Source organism: Corvus hawaiiensis, chromosome 3 (genome assembly GCF_020740725.1).
Source record: "Corvus hawaiiensis isolate bCorHaw1 chromosome 3, bCorHaw1.pri.cur, whole genome shotgun sequence".
Classification (NCBI taxonomy): domain Eukaryota; kingdom Metazoa; phylum Chordata; class Aves; order Passeriformes; family Corvidae; genus Corvus; species Corvus hawaiiensis.
This window is the reverse complement of record NC_063215.1, coordinates 115,000,514-115,021,403: the sequence shown is the minus strand read 5'-3', so window position 1 is coordinate 115,021,403 and position 20,890 is coordinate 115,000,514. Positions and strand designations below refer to the sequence as shown.

At 44.9% G+C, this 20,890-nt stretch overlaps 1 protein-coding gene across 6 annotated transcripts in view; it reads right to left on the bottom strand.

The window, feature by feature from the left end:
• Window positions 1-4,346, bottom strand: part of TASP1 (taspase 1) — an 84,530-nt gene extending 80,184 nt beyond the window's left edge. For 2 of the 6 annotated variants that reach the window (XM_048298609.1, XM_048298614.1), the window contains exons 1-2: window positions 4,274-4,346; window positions 1,358-1,575 (exon numbers count right to left, since the gene is read on the bottom strand). In XM_048298609.1, coding sequence (XP_048154566.1) covers window positions 1,358-1,502 — 145 coding nt within the window. In that variant the 5' untranslated portion in view covers window positions 1,503-1,575; window positions 4,274-4,346. Of the gene's footprint in view, window positions 1-1,357; window positions 1,576-1,942; window positions 2,038-3,674; window positions 3,991-4,273 lie in introns of those variants that run through there. The other 4 variants (XM_048298610.1, XM_048298612.1, XM_048298611.1 and 1 more) reach the window with 4 other exon arrangements.
• Between the last annotated feature and the right edge of the window lie 16,544 nt (window positions 4,347-20,890).

Below are 20,890 nucleotides of genomic sequence, written 5' to 3'. Positions count from 1 at the left end.
ATTATTGGGCAAAACTCACAGTTTTAAGTCAAACTCTGATTTTCCTTTTACCACAATTACCATTCTGCTCATTTTCTCACGTTTATTCTACATTATTAGAGCTTGTTACTCCCAATTTAGAACAAGCAGTTCCTTGCAATGAAGATCATACAGATTTTTCACCTTTTTCTTATTTTTAGTCTTTATCCTGCTGTATTGAACCATTCTGCCCCATTTTGAAGCCACTGCCTCTACTTCCATACCTGAAAAATTTATCAATGCCACCACTCAACTAAATGCAGCATCAGAAAAACAAGAGTGGCACACTTATATTTAAAAATCTACTTCTGTTTTACCAGGTTTTGCACTTAAAAATGTGCTTGTGTTTATCTCAACTTCCCTTTGCTGACGTGTAGAAATACTCGTTTTGAGAAACTCTAATAAAATGAGCTTTAATACTAGTACCAAAGTGACCCAGTAAAGGACACTATATTGAGCAATTCCATTTGCCCTTAAAATAGAATACCAGGGTCATCAAATATCAACCCAGAATAAATTATTTGAGGTTTGGGTTTGGTTTTTTTTAACCTTAATGATTTTATAAAGCAAGTAACACGTTGGCTTTTCAAATATTTTAGGCATCACCAGGCCACTTTCCTATATTTCACCTCATGTTCTCACACAGATGCTCAAAACAAATATACACCCAGATATAAGCATTGTTAACTTCATGATTCACAGTATTTAATAAAGAACCTGTGAGAAAAGAATTTATGAGCAAGACACACATAACACATAATTTTTCTATCAGATCTCAGTAGAGGAGCCCTTCATTACATGCGGAATGAATAAACAGTAACTCACTTAAACAAGAACAAGATCAAAAAAATAGACTTGGAAGAAAAATCTCAAAAGAGTAAAAAGAGTTCTGCAACAAACAGCCCAAGGAGGTTTCAGAAGGTCTCAGCTGGACTGTCCTCACGAACAAGTTAGACAAGAAATCATCACTAATGAAACGACTGTATTTGATCCTTCCAAAGATAAAGAAACAGACTGAAATATCTCCTCCATTTTGTAGGTTTGCCAAGCTTAGCAGACAACTGCAGAATATGACATTTTATAATCACTTAAATTTAGGGGTTTTCTTTGTCAAGGATAAAAACCATACCATCCAGAATACCCGAATAGCTACATTTTGATTAAGAGTTTCCAGTGCAACTTCCAATCAAACTCCCCATTCCCAGATTTGCACACAGAGTTAATGTCACTTTATTAGCACACTAGTAGTCCAAAACCACTATAAAATTTTTGTTGATATCTAGTTTGATATCAAAATATACATTATTTCCATTCCCACTGTTCTGCTTCCACACCTTACCTGCATGGACAAGCACAAATCCCACTCGTTTCCCTCTTTGGGTTTGCTTTGCTTCGGGCTCTTTGACCACCACTTTTACAGCTGTAACCTGAGATGATTTGGAAGGTAACACTTCTACTGAACTTATCCCCTTCTCCATGATCATACATTAGGATCACCATCTTCTACTGGGAAGGAGCACAATTCCATTCAAAAATAAACTCTGGAGAGAAATCATCCTAAAACCAGATCAGATGTATATGTTAGACACTGATTTCAAGAGATGAATTTCACACAAATAACCTCAGAATGAACTTCTGGGAGACAGGTTTGAACCAAGGGGAACACACCGCTCCAAAGGAGGGCTTCCGAGTTCTGCCTCTTCCCTAGCCAACAGCATTAATGAGACTTAAATAATCAAAGTTCATGTTGCAAGCTGAAAGCAGCCTTTTCACTACAACATAACTTGAACCTCATGATCTTGCCAGACACTGGAAGGAATTGTTAATATAAGTTTTGCTTTCCATGGTGTCCTGTTTTTCAACAATACAGCTTATTTCTCCGCCCATCTTACTAGCACATGAGTAACCCTTTAAAACACCATACCTTTTCCTTTCTTTTGCAAGGAATAGCTGTTTAAGATCCTTTAATGAATTCCTATTCTTCTATACTGTTTCATCCCATCTCCTCATAATTCCCCACTAATTTGCAGCAGGAAAAGAAAAAAAAATTAACTTTTTTTAAATGACAAAGTATTTCTAAACCAAAACCAAATAAGCCTGAAACAGTGCAATAATGTTTGCCTGGGTAAGCAGAGCTACCATGATTACTAGTGAACCACAACATGCTTAAGTCAAGCTCAAATAACTTAGTAACTCTATTGGTTTTGATGGTTACCCTTAAGATTTTTAAGGAATTTAATGTTTATATAAAGCTAATGGAAATATTGTCAATAATGTCTAGTACATGAAACAAAAAAGTAACAATATAGAACGATGTATATATCAGGAGCTGCCAAACAAACTCTTTGTATTTACTGCTGCTCTTATCCACAGCTTTTACTGCACATTAATCCTGACACAAAACCATTTGTCTAGTTTAACAGGCAAAATAGAGACATTCTACATGTTGAATTGCTTAAGGAAGTGAAAAGCACGTAGTGTTAATGCAGAAATGGAGAAAACCTCTGTAATATATTAAGATAGGTTATATATTAAGAACTAGATTAATTTTAAGGTCCTTTTCAAGCCAAACCATTCTCAGACTCTACACCTCTATATTCCAGTATAACATCTATCACTCCTACCATCTCGAAAAGGACTTTGTAACCCAAGAACACCGGAAAGTGTTTTTCCACTTCCACAGAAGTGGAAAAATGAGATGTTTAATGCATAAGACTTAAACCACTGACTTTGCAAATGCTATATGGCTTACTCCAGTAATTAAATACCACTCCATTTACATGACCCAAACCATGCAAATGATGTTTAGCAAGATTCAGCACTGCCACAGAACAAACCAGCTGGTTTGCCATAATCATTCTTTTGATAAGAAGAATTAGCACAGCTCTGGAGGAAGTTATTTATTTACCATCATTTCTTCTTAAATGCTAAACATACATAGTAATCTTCATACATTTATAAATCTACTTTTCAAAATTAAATATGAACTTATTGTTATAATTATATATGTCTTGATACAAAATGAAAGGCCACTACAATACACAGGCTCTGCAGAGAGAAAGAGCATTTATGGATTACATCCAACTGTAATGGTCACTGGTATATACTTCAGAGCTAAAATTAAAGAATTAATCACTGCATTTACTTCCTTTTTACTAGTAATAGTAAAGAAGGCTCCAGCAACTATTGGTCTTCTTTGTTGCATCTTGTTACACCGTACAGAAACAAGGGTACAGCACAGACTTCAGTGAAGTGACAGAGGAGCAAGTAAGGAATTTAAACTCTCACAGGAATGGAAGAAATAGTGATGCAATGATGATGATTAAATGGCTTTTGAAAATTAAGATGGAGATGTCACATAAAGACTTACTAACAGTGTAACTGCAGGCTGAAAATCCTAATTAGCCTTTTGCATACAGCTGGGTCTAAGGATGTTTCTGTTTCTACTAGAGAACACAGAGGCAACCTATCTCTCTCGTTTGCTTCAGTTTGTAACACTTCCTCCCCACCAACTCAATTTTCTCAAACCCCTCCCACCTCAAACTCTTCTTCAAGTCCTTGTAGATCTCATTCACAAACCTGCTGCTTCCACTTCTTAAGCTCCCACTCTCCCACTAGACTCAACTTTTCCCTTTCAAGCCTCTTCTAGGATTTACCAGTTCTCCCTCCTGGCTGTCAAACTTCCACCGCTCCTGATTTCACTCCTCCTTGCTACACGTTCCCTGCTCTCCATCTGTACAGCGACAGAAACGGTGCAAGAATACACATCAGCGTGACTGCTGGAGAACAGGAAGCACAATGATTTTACCAAAGCACCCAGAGCTCTGACTGCACGGCAAAAGTAACTCTGAATCCTGAACAGGCGCTCGGAGAAACACAAACACACGCGCGGGTCCCGCCGAGGCAGCCCCCTCCCGCCGGGGCTGACGCCGCAAGAGTCCCGCCGGGAGCGGCCGCGGAGCGAGCGGAGCGCAGGGGCCCCAACTCCCTCGCGCCCACCCCGATCCCGGCGGCGCGGCGCTCCCGCCGCCCGGCCCGTGACGTCACGCGGGGCCGCGGCCCGTGACGTCACCCGGGGCAGACCCCGCGCGGCGGACGCGCGGACCGCCCGAGCCCGCGCGCGGCCGCCTCTCGGCGCGGCGCGTTGGCGGCGCGTTCCCGGCCCGTGCGGCCCCGCGGGCAGGGCACGCGGAAGAGGCCGCGCCGGGGCAGGCGGGAGCGGCGGGGCAGGGCAGCCCCGCGGCGCCGCACTCACCCTGCACCGCCGCCATCCGGGACCGCCCGCCCGGCCGTTGCCTCGGTGAGCATGAGGCGTCCCGCCCCCGCCCTGCGCCCATTGGCCGGGGCGCGCCCCGCGCCGGAAGTGGCGCCAGTGCTGATTGGCGTTCCGCGGGGCCAATGGCGCGCGGGGCGCGCATGGCGGGGGGCGCGGGCCGCGCTTCCCCGTCCGGGCCGGCGCTGCCGCGCCATCGGCACTGGGCACGGCCTCCTGAGAAAGCAGCTCAGAGGTGATCTGTGTCTCAAGGGGGTGGATAGCGGCCTCCGGTGTTGTTACCCCCAGGGCAATATATATCTCTCATATCAATATACATATATATCATATCGATATATATAACCAATATACAGGTCATACAGTATATAATGTACCTATATATATATATATATGCAATATACATCTATATCAAAATACATCATACAGTATGCAATGTACAAATATACAAATATGCTACATAGTCATGTTAATACACATATTTATATCCATACGCAGATACATTCTATCAGTACACATATATATCATCCAATATGCAATACATCTATATATCAACATACAATGTAGATATACATTATCAATATATCATCCAATATGCAATATACATCTATTAATATGCAATATACATATGTTTCATATCACTATACATATATACACAGTGTGCACTATATAATACAATGCACAATACACACATATATTGATATTCAGGATACATATATATCTACACATGTGACTTCTGATAGCTAATCAAAACTAAACTTACTGATTAAAAATACATTTATTTCATAATAGACTTGGTAGGAAATTCTTGGACAGTCAGATACTTTACATCTTTCTGCTTCAATGAGCATTTGACTATTGTGTTCTGCTAGAGATACTAAGTTTTTATTATTTTCTGTCCACTTTGTTGTAGAGGTGACACACTGCTTTCTGAAGCTGCCTTCCCAGGATCGAGGGCAGCTGTATATGAATCCCATTTCCCTGATACCTTCTCTGATGGTCACTATCATCAGTCCTGGGAACCAGCTTTGTATGTGTGAGACATTTCATTATCCCAGTCCACACTCTCCCAAAGTGCCTCCACACTTCCAGGCCCTGCTCCTCTTCTTTGTAGATCCATGATGAGTCCAGATGTCCTTATGGATTTACTTATATTGTAAATTTATTTTAGCTGACACCTCAAATTCTCATTTGCAAAGCTCAGCCTTTTAAAGTTGAAACTCTAAAGCTTTTATTAGATCAAGACAAGGTTGTTCTGTTTGCAGAATTCACTTGATCTCTTGCTCAAGCTCCATCATGAGAAGCGAAAGGATATCTTTTATGTAAAAGATTATCCTCATCCCTCTAGATGAAGCAGATTTTAACTTCTCACTTTTGTTTTCCTAGAAGTAAGCCCAACATGTAGCTGTTACACTGGTTCCTGCAACAGCGGAGAGTACCATCCATTCTCTGCAAACAAGCTGACAGAAAATCACCTGCTTCAGCCAAACTACAATTTTTACAATTTTCACTACAATTAAATTTCTATGGTATCTCTCTGACAACAATTTCATTCACTACTAATAAAAGCTGTCTTATTTAATAAATAATTTTAATAATAATAAAAAATCTGGATTGGAAATCTTGCAGTATATTGCTCCATTTGCCTAGCAGGTGTTGTTTTCTCAATCAGAGAAAAGCGCTGCCTCCTCGTCTAAGTCCTTCCACGCTTTCTTGTTCCTTCCTCTCTGGAGCACGTCCCCCCGCAGGCAGCGCTGGCGCAGGTGCCTCAGGTAGCTCTTGATGGAGGCAGAGTTCTCCTCCTGCCGGCCGATCACCTCGTCATGGAGGGGGGGGCAGTCAGCCAGGCAGCAGGTCCGTGGCCAAGCTGAGCGTGTCCAGGCCTTCTCCTGGGAGACACGGGGCAGGGAGCACGGTGAAAGGGGCAGAGGGGACTCAGGGGGCTTGAGCCCCTTGGGCTCTCCTGGGGAAGCTGGGGCCTGGCTGGGCTGCCCCAGGCCACAGCTTGTGTGGAGAAGACCTCGGGCAGGATCTGTCTTGTTCTTGTGCCTCAGCCTGTCCTTGTTTCCTCCTGGGAGGAAGGGGGCTGAGCCCCACCTCTGCCTCTGGGCTCGGGCACAGGGCTGGGGAAGAGGCAGAGGACCCTTGGTGCCTGCCCAGGCTTTCCTCTGCACAGAGGCTGGCAGTCCTCTCCCTACACGTTGTAGCTCCCGGCCCCCTGGCACCATCCCAGCTGCCTGGTCCCCAGCCCTCACCTCTCTGCGCTGCCTCTCGGCTTTTCTCCGGAGGCTGCATCCAAGGCAAAGCACGGCGAGCAGCAGGGACAGGGCTAAGAAGGTGCAGCAGTGCACCTGCACCAACCACAGGCTGGCACTGCCTGTGCCAGTGTCCGGCTGCTGCACGTCCTGGGCTGGCACGTGCAGCCGGGCCGTGTTCCTGCTGGGACAGCTGTGAGCTCTGAGGGTGCTGGGGAGCAGCGAGGCCACGCAGAGCCCCAGGAGCAGGGAGAGCCCCGGGCGGAGCATGGCGGAGCTGCCTGAGGAGCTGCGATCTCTCGCCCTCACCCTGAGCTGAGCCGAGCAGTGCCCACGGGGTCTGTGCAAGGTGGTGGCATCAGCTGTGATGTCACAAGGCTGTTGCCTGGCAGCCAGAGGCTGGGAATGTCAAGGCAAGGCCAGGCCAGAGGGTCTGAGCATATGGCTGTCTCAGCCCACTGCTATATCTTGATCTGCCATTGCATTTGAAAATGAGGATAGAGATGCCACTTTAACTAGGAGCGTAACATCAGACTGAGAATCCTAATTAGGCCTTTGCATATATTTGTGTGTCAGGATATATTTGTTTTTACATATGGTTGACTTAATCTCAATACTTTCATAACACTTCCTCCACATCAAGTCAGTTTGGTCAAACCACTTCCATCTCAAAATATTCTTCATTTCCATTTCATTCAAGAAATTGCTGCTTCCCCTTTGTAAGATCACATTCGACCCATCCTTTCACTTTCAACCTTCTCCTAGTATTTATTAGTTCTCCTTCCTGGCTGTTATACGTTCATCAGTCCTGATCTTGATCCTCCTTGTTACACAGTTCCCTGTTCTACATCCGTATAGCTACAGAAACAGTGGAGGAATACACAGTAGTGTGACTCCTGAAGAACATGAATAAAAATCGTTTAAGGATTTGGGGGTGCTGGTGGATGAGAGGCTGGACATGAGGTGGCAATGTGCTCTGGCAGCCCAGAAACCAACCCTGTTCTGGGCTGCATCCAGAGCCCTGTGGGCAGCAGGTGAGAGAGGGGATTCTGCCCCTCTGTCTCACTCAAATGTGACCCCACCTGCAGTGCTGTTTCCAGATCTGGGGTCTGCAGCACAGGATGGGCATGGAGCTGTTAGAGTGAGTCCAGAGGAAGCCACCAAGATGATCAGAGGGATGGAGCACTTCTCCTTGAGGAAAGGCTGAGAGAACTGGGATTGTTCAGCTTCGAGAAGAGGAGGCTCAGGGGTGACCTAACTGTGGCCTCCCAGTACCTGAAGGGAGCCTACAAGAAAGATGGAGAGGGACTATTCACTAGAGCATGGAGTAACAGGACAGGGAGGAATGGCTTTAGACAGAGCATAGGTTCAGATTAGATATTAGGAGGAAGTTTCTAGCTCTGAGGGTGGTGAGGCACTGGCACAGGTTGCCCAGAGAAGCTGTGGATGCCCCATCCCTAGAAGCATTCAAGGCCAGGTTGAACGGAGCTCTGAGCAATCTGGTCTCGTGGAAGCCGCCCAAAGCCCTGACTGCACTGCAAAAGTAACTTTGAATCCTAAGCAGGCGCTGGGAGAAAGACAAACATACGCGAGGGTCACGCCGAGGCAGCAGGGACCGCTCAGCCGCTCGCAGCCCCCTCCCGCCCGAGAGACCCTGCAGGGCCCGAAAGCCCGTCAAGGGAGCGGCCGTGGGGCGAGCGGAGCGCAGGGCGGCCGGGCCGACACTCCGATGGCTGTGCCTCAGCACCAGCAGCGCGGCGCTGTTTGTGCTCAGGCGGGCTCAGGTTTTACAGCGAGGCCTCACCCGGGCAGAGCGACCGAGGGGCGCCGCGGTGCCGCCTCTCCCGCCGCCCGGCCCTGACGGCACGCGGAGAGCCTGGGCGCGGCCCCCTCACGGCGCTGCCCTCAGCGCCCTCAGCAGCGGGCTTCGTTTCCACCCGACAGCCGGCAGGAGCTCGCCCGCCAGACTTAAGTTTTTTAAGCGAATTTTGACAAATTATGTTTCTGCAGCACTGACTACAGGACTTCCGATAACACCAATTTCATTCACTAGCCCAAATACATTTCGTAGCAAATAATAACTAGTAACAGATTGCTTACACTTCGTGCCATCATCAAGAAAAGCGTCATTTGCTTTCATGTTTGTGGCGAACACAGGTTATATTGTGTATTAGACATTAACAGGAACTTGCACTGAACTGGCAAGAACCAAAAAAAACCCCATAGAACCATAGAATGGTTTGAGTTGGATGGAGCCTTGAAGAACATCTAGGCCAAATGCCCCTGCTGTGGATAGGGACATCTGGAAACTAACTTTTTCACCCCCAGATTTTATTTCATCTCCACCACATCCTAATTGTCCTACACAGGATCTCCCCCAGGAATTCAGAAGGCTCCTTCCTGGCCTGCCTAATAGTGACAGGAACACTTATTATGGCTTTTTTCCCAATAAAAATGTGCTTCCACTTTTGTAATATTGACTTATTTTTTCAAAGACCAGCCTTACATTTTTTTAACAATGCAAGATATGTCAGGAACAAATGCAAGTCTTTTTCAACACAAGTTTTTGGCACACAAAACTATGTGGCTTTTGGAGAGCAGCTTTTGTCTTCCACATTACCAGGTGCTTCCTATTCTGTTGGACAAAACTACAAGGAAATATGCAGTCCCCAAACCCTCAGAAGATCTTTGGCCTTCTTTCACAGATTTTAACCTGAGGTCCAAATCCCAGTTGCGAGTTGCTTTGTTTCCATATTTTTTGTTGTGGTTTTTTTTTTTTAAAGCCCTTGTTATTCTTGACAGTGCTGAAGTGAACCAAGGAGACACCTCAAAGTACTTTTTTTGCTTCTTAAATGGCAATAGGTACATTTGAGCTAGGACAGACTGATTTGAGGGAAAAGGAGGGTGTTGTGGAAGTGTTGCAACGCATTTGCCTTCTGGCTGCAGCCCTTCTTCGATGCACAGCATTGGCCATCACCGAGGCAGCTTTGATTTGACCTTGTGCATTCACCTCTCTGTCCTGTGTAAGGTCCTAAGCACCTTCTGTCTCCCATTTTCCCTTTCTCTGTCCAGCTGTTCCGTGTGTGGCTAAGAAAGAGGCAGCACAACATGTGTCTGACTCCCAGCTACACATATTTTGACTTGACCTGACTGTCAAATCTCCTTGAAGTTGGCAATAGGTTCAAATTCCAGAGGTAGGGCTGTCACACTGATAGATAGACAGTATCACGGAGCCCTTCGTTCTTTAGGGGGAAGCTAAAGCCTTGTCAGCATTTGGTCCTGTACCATTTTCCAGAACTGGATTTCAAATCCAAATGTCTGTTTTCACTTGTTTTTTGATGCCTTTACTTAACTTGTCCTCTGCTGCCAGTGACAGTTTTCAAACTGGCCAAATATTTCTTGGGGTTCTTTTCCTATTTTCTGGTCCTTACCTTTCTGTAGATTTGTGTTGCTACTCCAATAAAAAGGTGTTCTTGTGGAAGGTATCTTTTCAGCTTTATACCGGCTAGCGCTTGTATTTCAATGCCTTAGAAAGCCTCGAGCAGCCTTGAGAGGTAGCAAGGGCGATCTAGCACTTTAGTAGCTCTAAAATCGGTACCTGAATCAGCTGCAGAGCAAATACCATCAGCAGAAGCAAAGAGGGAGAAATATAGCTCCCCGCTCGCTCAATTCCCTGCAGTTAGAAGCCTTCAAATGAGACAGACAACCAGAGATGTTCACAGGAAAGGAGCTGAGCTGAGAGAGAGCATTTGCCTCCCCTCGACCATCTTTTATTCGGAGAAGGGGAAAGGGGATGACTGGGGGCGGACCCGGGGTGAGCGGCCAATCAGACACTGCTGAAGAGTCTGAGTTACATTTGGCTTTGCCCGCACTTGGAACAAAGGAACTCGGAGCACATGTCTTTGGGAGGGGGGAGGGGAAGCTCAAAACAGGCAGCAACAATTCCCTATTTTTTTTTCTTTAAAGCTGGGTTGTAACTCTTAGTAACTTAAAAGTGCATAGAACAGTAACAAAACAACAGTGCAAAATATAATTGTAATCTATCGTCCCTGCAACTCGACAGTACCTAGGATGCCTTTAAACTAGTTCCCCAGTCAAAACTCAGGGGTTTAGTCAGGACATCTATGGTATGGAGTATCAGGACAAAGGTTTACAAAATACAGTGCAAAAACCTGAGTGCAAAACAGTGCAACTTAACTTAAGGGATTAACATAAAGATCTGCAGTAGGGGGTTTACATGAAGGTGCAAAATCAGGATTCTTTTTTACGGCGTCTCTTCCAGGAGGCAGTTTTAACCTCCTTAACTTTTGAGGAAGTGACATAAGGTTTTACCCACTTCCCTGGGATCCATCTCAGTCCTTGAGGGGTAGATACACTGGCATACCCACGTCCCCAAGTTACAAGTTTGTACGGTCCTTGGATTTTTTGAGTCTCTGGGTCCCGGATCAGGACTTCTGGATTTTCCTGCAGTTTCTGTCTCCTGGTGTTCTGGAAATGACGATAGATGGGAGGGTTTGGATCCTCAAAGGTGCCATTCAGGAAGTTTATGGTAAACAGTGCTTTGCTGAGTCTGAGGACAGGTGAGTTGAGTTTGGTGGTTCCTGATTGTTGTAGCAGCATTCGTTTGAGGGTTTGATGGGCACGTTCAACAATGCCTTGTCCAGTTGGGAATACCTGTAACATGTCGAAATCCCCACTGCTGACGAAAGTTTTTAAACTCCTGGGAGGTGTAGGCAGGTCCATTATCAGTTTTTATCTCCTCAGGTATACCGAGCACAGCAAAAGCTTGGACAAGATGTTTTTCAACATCCTTAGCCTTTTCACCTGCATGTGCAGAGGCATACATAGCACCAGAGAAGGTATCAATAGAAACATGAACGTATTTTAATCTCCCAAATTCAGGGAAATGTGTGACGTCCATTTGCCACACTTCACCGCTATTAATGCCTCTGGGATTGACCCCCATGCCCAGTGATGGAAGCTGTAGCTTCTGGCAGTTGGGACATGCTGCCACTATTGCTTTTGCCTGTGTCCGCGACAGATGGAACATGCGGATAAGAGCAGGAATATTTTGATGGTACATGGCATGGCTCAATTTTGCTTGTTCAAAAACTTGGGGGAGCTTTGGTAAGTCAGCTGATAGAACTATGTCTGCTGGCATAGCCAGAGCATCAGCTCTACGATTACCCTCTGCAATAAATCCTGGCAGGTTTGTATGTGACCTCACATGCATGACAAAATAGGGATGCTCTCTGTGGGAAACCAGATAAATTAATTTTGAGAGTAAATCATAAATTTTCTTGTTTGAGATTTCTTTTAGGAGAGCATGCTCAGCTCTAACAGTTACTCCAGCGACATATGCTGAGTCTGTGACCAAATTAAAGGGTTCTTTGAACCTCTCAAATGCTCTAACAACAGCTGCTAATTCAGCTACTTGTGGTGATCCCTGGATTACCTCGATGTCAGATTCCCACTTTTGCGTCTTTGGATTTTTCCATGTGACCACGGACTTTTTACTTTTTCCTGAGGCATCAGTAAAAACGGTAATCGCATCGAGGGGTTTTCTACTTTGAATCTCTCGAGGGATGAAAGAAAATGGCAGATTAAACATGTCATGTTTTGGGTAATGATTTGAGATTTGGCCTGAGTAACTATCTAATGCAAATTGTAAATTTATATTATTTTGGAGCAGGTGATCTAATGCGTCAGTTGTCACAGGTAAATAGATGCATGCAAAGTCACATCCTGCCAGGGTGCGGAGCCTTGCTCTACCCTTCATGATAATTTTTGCCATTAGTTCTTGTGGCTGTGTGATGGTTTTAGGAGGTTGGAGTGGAAGGAATACCCATTCAATTATGATGAGGGGTTCCTTCTGCTCTTTGTCCCACTGAAATATGAGGCCATGAAAGCGTGGTACCTTCCCTAGAATGACAAGCTTAAAGGGTAGGGAGGGCTGATACCTGTGCGCTTGTCTGGTGGAAATGAGCTCTTGTATCTTTTTGAGAGACTGCCTTGCCTCTTCTGTCAGGGATCTAGGGGATGCTGGACCGCCTTCCCCTTTTACTAGGTTTGCAATAGGAGCTACATCCTCTGTGGTGAGTCCTAACCAGGACCTTAAATACTTCAGTGTCCCACAGATCTGTTGCACTTCCTCTAATGTTTTTGGGTTATTATTAATGGTGACAGGTGTTGGGGTGATAGAGGTTTCTGTGATTTTGAGTCCGAGGTATTTCCAAGGGCTTGTTCTCTGCATTTTTTCAGGTTGTAATTCAAAGCCCTTGACCTCTAGGGCCTCAACCACCATGTTAAGTGTCTGCTCGAGATACTGATTATTGGGAGCACACACCAGCACATCATCCATGTAATGCAGGATGATGGCTTTCTCTGCTTTGGCACGGATGGGAGATAGAATTTTAGCAATATACTCTTGACAGAGAGTTGGGGAATTTTTCATACCTTGGGGAAGCACAAGCCAATGATAACGTTCCATGGGAGTTTCACAATTAAGAGATGGTACAGAAAATGCAAATCGGGGGGCATCTGCAGGGTGGAGTGGAATATGAAAGAAGCAATCTTTAATGTCAAGAACAGCTAAATGCCAATGTTGTGGGAGCATTGAAGGTGATGGCATACCTGGTTGAAGGGGTCCCATGTCTTCAATAACCTTATTAACTTCTCTAAGATCTTGGAGTAGCCTATATTTGTTCTTTCCCGGTTTTTGTATTACAAACACGGGTGTGTTCCATGGGCTGTTAGTTGGAACTATATTTCCTTTAGCCAATTGTTCAGCCACTAATGTTTTGAGTGCCTCTAAGTTTTCTTTTTTTAACGACCACTGGTTAACCCACACGGGTTCATCTGTTTTCCAAGTTAATTTATGTGGATGGCACTCTGCTTCAGTGGCCTGCAAGGGAAAATTTTGATGTCTAGGCGTGATATCAATTTTTGTTCCCCACTGAGACATGGCATCCCTTCCCCAGAGGGTGAATTTGGTGTCTAGGACATACGGACGAAGTGTCGCTATTTGTCCTTCAGGACCTTCAATTTGGATGGTGTGTTTGGACTGCTTTGCAATTTGGGTACCTCCAATCCCTTGTATGATGCCCTGAGATTGCAATTCCCATTGCGTAGGCCACTTATCAAATGGAATGACAGACACATCAACACCTGTGTCTAACATTCCCATTATACTGATTTTATGTGATTTGTAACGGAGCTTACATTCTATTACAGGTTTGTCGTTTCCCAAAACCTCAGTCCAACAGATGGCTGGGATATGACCATCTGTGGGCAGGTATTTGGGCAGTGGAAAGGCCTGTGCAATGACTTGACTCTTTGGCATAAAGTACGGTGGATATATACATTGTACCATTAGGTTAGAACACCCGTTCTGATCCACTTTCATGAGTGTGGGTGTAACCTCTATCCCAGCAGGTGTTTCCCGAGTGTCCCCAATAACAAAAAGGTATGTAAATTCTGGCATGTGGTCCACATTCTGGAATGAAATGGGTATTACAGTCTGTTTGTTGTTGTTGAAATGGTGTGCTTTATCACAGGTTACCTTAAACCTGAGTCCAGAAGTCCAAGTTGCTTTGTCTGCAGCCCTATTTATGTCTGAACGCGGAGCTGTTAGGACGCGTTGAGTCGCTAGTTTCCCTGCTGTTGACCTGGGGAAACAGTCTTTGGAGAGTTTTTATCAGCAGTTATAATTGCTCTGCAATTGCAAGCTACATGTCCCTTTTTCTGACAACGATAGCATACAAAGTTACCGCGCGATTGAGTTTCTCCTGTACCTGTAACATTCTCCACAACCTCCCCAACCATCCCCACTTTTTTCAAAAAGGGAGCAGCTGTGTTCAGCTGCACCTTCTTCGTACAGACTTCGAGGATGGATTCAACAGTAGGAGGAGGATACAGCGGGAGAGTGAGAATGACTTGTTTGCAAGCATCATTCGTATTAACTTGGAGAAGTTCGAGTAGGAGTGCTTGTTGGAGGTCAGGATTAGGGACCTAAGAAGAGACAGCTTCGTACAAACGATTATAAAAGTGAATAATATTTTCATTTGGCAATTGCTTGATGGTGGTATAATGAGAATTAGGAGTTTGAGATGGTAATAATGTTAAGGCCTTTTCAGCAGCACGTGTGATTTCAGTAAGAACTGGACGAGGGATAAGCATTGCTTGTTTTTGAGGATTTGCCATATTATTGTCACCAGATAAAAGGTCTAATGTGATATAATTGTTTTCAAAATCCAGGTAATTATCTGGAGTTTGCCACAAAATTTTTAATAAATCAGATAAAATTATTTTCCATTGCTTTTTCCACACCATAAAATCACCAGGTGTGAGAAGAGTTTGCATTAATGTAAGTAAATCATGAGGTACAAGTAAGTGAGTTGCAAAAGTAGCACTTAAAAGGCTCTTAAAATAATTACTATGCATTCCAAACTCCTTAATTGCCTTGCACAAATCCTTAATATCAGAATAAGAAAGGGGTTTCCAGTCAGGGTTAGCTCCATTGCTAGTACAAGAGAGTGTAGTAGAAGCAGTTGGAGTTACTTCCTGGTAGCCATGGGTTCCCAGATTCAGAGGGGCAGTCACAGGACTGTGGGAACCTGGGGCGGGACAATGGGAAGCAGGGGCGGGGAGTGGAGGGGCAGGGGCGGGGAGTGGAGGCGGGGACACGGCCGGCGGAGGGGAGGGGTCGGGGGCGGGGTTGTGGGAGGCAGGGGCGGCACTTGAGCAGTGGGCAGGAACAGAGGGAGGGGTGAAACACGAAGCTGTGGGGGCAGGGTCGGAGGCGGGGTCAGGTTGTAACACAGGAGTGGGAGGGGATGGGGACAAGAAGGGATTTGTGGGATGGGGGAGAAAGGGATTGTGGGAGGTGTAGTTTGGAGAGGAAGGAACATTGCGTCCGCCATTACTGGAGACAAACAAACTGGGAGAAAAGCGGTTGGGGGGAGGGGTTTTTTCCCGGGCTGCGAGCACATGGCAATGGCTGACCCTGGGAACAAAGAGATCAGGGGAGAAGGGGTTTTTTCGCGCGCTTGAAACATGAGGGCTAGAAACTGGGGAAAAGGGAGTGGAGAAGAGGGGTTGGGAAGGTCCTGGGATGGGCTCCGGATTCCCATCCAAGGCAGGGTGCTGAGGAAACACGGGTGAGCCAGGAGGACGATAGCTCTCCTGTGCTGAGAAGCAGTCTGCTCTAGCTGTGTTTTCCAGCGTAGGGGAAGAGGGGTCCGGGACACAGGGGTTGGAAGAGGGTATAAGGGAATTAACAGGGGGGTTTTGCAGTGGCTTTTCATGTACTGCCTTTTTCTCCGGCAAAGTATAACTTAGTAACAGGAGAGGAAAGAATTTTGAAACTGTTTCATCTCCTGCACGCCTCAGAGAGGAGAGTTTTCTCCCCACCTTATCCCAAAATTCAGCAGATCTTATGTCTTCGGAGGTCAGATTAGGAAAGTACTGAAAAAGCCATTGTACAAAAGATTGAACTAGATTTTTAGGGTATTTATGCCCAGTTAAAGAAAGGTAACTTTGAACTTGGTGGTATATTTCTCTATGGTGTGCAGAAACTTCAGATCCCATTATGAATGCACAGCAAACCTCAACCCCTTACTCACGAAAAAGGAGGAAAAAAAAAGAGAAAGTTTACACCGGCACCAGCTTAAGACAGGAGCCCCTAAACCAGCAGGGAAATAGTCACCAGAATTCTGGATTTATCACAGGAAAGCAGGTCCGGAGAAAAAAAACCGCGAGAAGGGTCTTCTGCTTTCCAGCCGTTCCCTCGCCACATGGCGTGGGGGAGGGCACAGGCTGAGGCTCTGGGCTCGATGTCACACAAAAAGTAACACCTCGCCACACAGAGCTGGCACAGCAGGACGTGCAGAGCTAACTCCAGCAGACACAGCTGCCGGGACACCCTAAAGTCTCTCAGAACCGGAGTTCAGAGATAGCACGCTGGGCGCCAAATGTGGAAGGTATCTTTTCAGCTTTATACCGGCTAGCGCTTATATTTCAATGCCTTAGAAAGCCTCGAGCAGCCTTGAGAGGTAGCAAGGGCGATCTAGCACTTTAGTAGCTCTAAAATCGGTACCTGAATCAGCTGCAGAGCAAATACCATCAGCAGAAGCAAAGAGGGAGAAATATAGCTCCCCGCTCGCTCAATTCCCTGCAGTTAGAAGCCTTCAAATGAGACAGACGACCAGAGATGTTCACAGGAAAGGAGCTGAGCTGAGAGAGAGCGTTTGCCTCCCCTCGACCATCTTTTATTCGGAGAAGGGGAAAGGGGAGGACTGGGGGCGGACCCGGGGTGAGCGGCCAATCAGACACTGCTGAAGAGTCTGAGTTACATTTGGCTTTGCCCGCGCTTGGAACAAAGGAACTCGGAGCACATGTCTTTGGGAGGGGGGAGGGGAAGCTCAAAACAGGCAGCAACATGTTCTCATTCTGTAAATCATTCCACAGCATCCAGGTTTGAAGTGAAAGGTTTTCTTTATTCCTTTTACAAAGATTCCAGCTGTGTTTTAAAGCCTTTGGGGTTTTTTGTTCAATTTCTTGTTGATTATTTTAGATTTCTTCTTGCGCTTTGTCTTTTGAAGCACGCTCTACTGGTTTTACTTCCTAATATGATAAAGAGCTTATCTGCTCGTTTAATTTATTCTGGGTAAAAGTGGCTATTGAAGTCCTTAGACTTCAATGAGGTTTTACAAAAGATGTTCCAGGCAAGAAGTTCCTGAGCCTTTGGTTTGAGAGGCTTCAGTACTTTCAGACACCTGTTAAGGACAGAGATGCTGGGAAAGGGCAGTAGAAGAGGAGAAGACTCACATCCCTTTTCTATCCTTTTTAACCCAGGTGAGAGGACACCCTTAAACAATCAATTCAAGACAACTTTAATGCTTTAATGAAGGATGTGTCTGGGAAGTGGCCACAAGGAAAAGAGAACAGCAAAAAAGGCAAGCACATAGAAATACACCCCTATATCAACCATTCCATCTTCAGTTAGGAACTTTGCAACTCACTTCTACAGTCAACAGAAAAAGAAGCTGAATGCACCAAGAAATACAAACAGGAACTATTACCTGGATGATTGCATGCAAGAGGAGAATAGCAACTGAAGGCTGGAATCAATCCACTCAAACACCACATCATCAATCCCCCTGAAAGACTGGCTGATCTTCGCAGGTAGCATAAATAAGCCTGCAGTCTCCTCCAGGCATGCTTGTTGCTTCCTCTCCATATGAAGAGGCCCCTTCTTTGACTTCCAGCCAGTAAAATAATGTTTTTTCCAGATAATGAGCTACTTCAGATGAGGAAAATACTCCAGCATCCTGGACCTGTCTATTTAGCATTCCAGATACTCCCGGCTGCTCAACACCCACACGCGATTATTTCCAACGCTCATTCCATTGCAGCTCAGAAAGCTCTAACTCGGTGTGATTGCAATCTGTCAGCCAGCTTTTCAGGGGAATCATAAGACATGGGACTTTTGAGAAATGCAACTTAAAAAATGCAGTCATCACTTGTTGCCAAAATAACCACAAGTAGTAAATCCCTGCAAGGTTTTGTCTTTATTCCTTGAACAGTGAGGTGAATGCATACTGGGTAGATACTGGCCACTGCAGTAGGTAGGACAGTCATCTCCCAGTGACAGCTACAGGAAATCAGGAAGCCAAGACTCACAGAAAAGTGGTTTTCAGAATCAGCGAACATTCTTCTTCATGCCCACAAAGTATGGTGAAGGTTTAAATATGACAGTTTAAGAATACATATTGTGGCAAAACAGGTCAAGTTGGCAACTAAGTAACTCCTGAACTAGGCTTTCTCCACAGGTTAGATCATCTCATTATTGTTACGGATTTTGACCTGCTTGGTTGCTCTCTGCAGTTCTCCATGGCTAATGATTTCGTCCAAACCCAAACTGGCTTAGTGCACTCAGGGTATGATACAATTTCAGTCGGAAGTCTTCACAGCATCCTACTCTTCAAATTCTGTGATACTGATCCCATTGCAACAGAGAGACTTCAAGATTCCTAAGTTCACTACGATTTAAGAATAATTAGCAGAATCATTCTCTTACTGGGGAAGTTCTGATCTTCAAGATTCAAAACGAGGAAAAAAAAATACCCATTCTCATCCCTCAGACAAGCTCATGAGCTCTATCAGCAAATTCACATTTTGGTGAAGTTGAGATCAGTACAAAAATCAGTGCAGGTTTATCTTAGAACAGAATTTGCATTTTGAAACTACATCTTAATACGCAACTAAATTCATTACTGTTACCCTTTTTCTGTATTTTGTACTTTTTGTCTTCAGAAAATGTATCTCACAGAAAAACAAGGCTGTTATTCTGTGACAAAATCATCTTTGTTTACCAAATCAACTTATTTTGCTATCAAAGGTAAATTTTGGGCCTCTTAAGAAAAGCAGATAACTTAAGTGATAGATTTATATTCCTTTTAAGTGTGGTCTGCTACACCTGTTTTGATTTTACTACACGAGTGCTGCAAGTAGCAGTATGCCACCACCCTGTGAAGCATTTCTACTCCTCCTTAGAGGGCATACAGAGCACAGAATTGTTCCCTGCTTACACTTGGGATGTTCACTGAAGTGCCCAGTCTCCTCTTCTGGATTGAGATGATGGATCTCATGATACAGATGAGCTTCTCTGGAGCATAAAGGTTGTGGCTTTTATTTCATTAAAATAAATTAAAATTAATACCCTGCTAACAAAACAGTTATTTTGCAAAGTTGAGCACTTGGACACCAAAATATAGAATAATGAAGACTGCTTCCCTTAACATGGTATTTTCACATCAGATTAGAGCTTAAAGAAAAAGATCTGTTTAGGTAACTGCAACAAATGCCAGAGCTGATTTCACATGTACTGTGCTTGATTTTCACTCTGACGTGGTTTTGGTTCCTAGGCACTTGTATTTAGTTTCCTGATAGGGAGCTCTAAAATTCACCAAACGAGAAATGTGTGAAAAAAAATGTCTAACTTCTGCTTGGTTCAGAAATTACAGACCTTCTTTCCCACTCCAACTGCAAGGACACCCTTAAACTCTTGGCTACCAGAGGCATTGCTCATCCCTGCACATCTCAGGTTCTCTCCCTGCTGATGCTGCTCAGTCATTACTTCTGCTAAGGAAAAGGACCAACCTGTCCCTAAGTCCTCCAAAGCCCAAGGCATCCATTCTTGGGCCAGCTCATGGATCTACTCCCTCTTTGAGAGCCCAGGCATTAACCTAAGGGGAAAAGCAGACAGGGCAATGAGGAAGGGAAGCAGCTTCTGCTTGAGCGTTTTACATTCCACAGAACTGATTTCAGCCTTAATCACCTGTGGCAATCACAGCCGCCCTAAACCAGTCCCTTTGCTATTCACAGTCCTTTTGGTAACCACTTCTGTTAACTTGCATTTTTCATGGACCACCTGCCAGCCCCTTTGAGCAGCGGTTCAGCCACACGCATTGCTGACTGCACTGGGCAGTTTTTCTGCTCACACTTACAATGCCCATCTTTGATCCCACTGTCAGAAGTCACTACACACCCCATCTGCCTCAGTCGTCCTTTCCCTCCTACCTTGTCCCAGAAATACAAAAGGAGAAAGGTCTAAGTGCACTGGGCAGGATTTCAATGCGAAAGGATTTGTGCAGTGCCAAGGAGCTCATGGGACGAAGTCCAGGAGCATTTGCCCATGAAAATGTGGCAACCAGCCGTCGGATCGGGTGTCTATGAGGATGGGAGAGGAGCAGGGTTTGCCAGTGGGCTCACTGGAGGCTACAAGCAATGTTGTTTAAAACTCAGCAGTGTTGCATGGCTGAAATACAGAGCTGGAACAGCCCTGAGTAGGGATTTCTCATATGTTAGTGATGAGGGACAAAGTAGTAATGACCTTAGGTGACATTCATCTAGACTGGATCCAGAATCCAGACAAAAATACTCTCATTTATAATGCTGTATGTTAAGGACAGAAAACTTCAGAATACACCTTTTTGCCACTTGGTCTTGCTTCTTACAGGAATGCAGTAACGTAGTCCTCTACATGAAAAGGTCCATTTTTACATTAAGAAAGTAACAGTTCTTTAAAGTACTCTAGGAATTAATGAAAATTACTGTGCCATCAGAGGTACCAGTGTTGCTTTTATCAGAGCTGACTAAGGCATTGAACATGATTTAAGACAAACACAAAGCAAATTAATTAGTACTTTTAAATATAGGTCACATATAACGTAGGTTTCTAAGACCTTATTTAGAAAACCCACAGTATTTTGGTTATTTGCTTTGTTTGCTAAAAAAGTATGTGATGGCACAACTTACTGTTATTTTTGGATTCTATCAAAATATG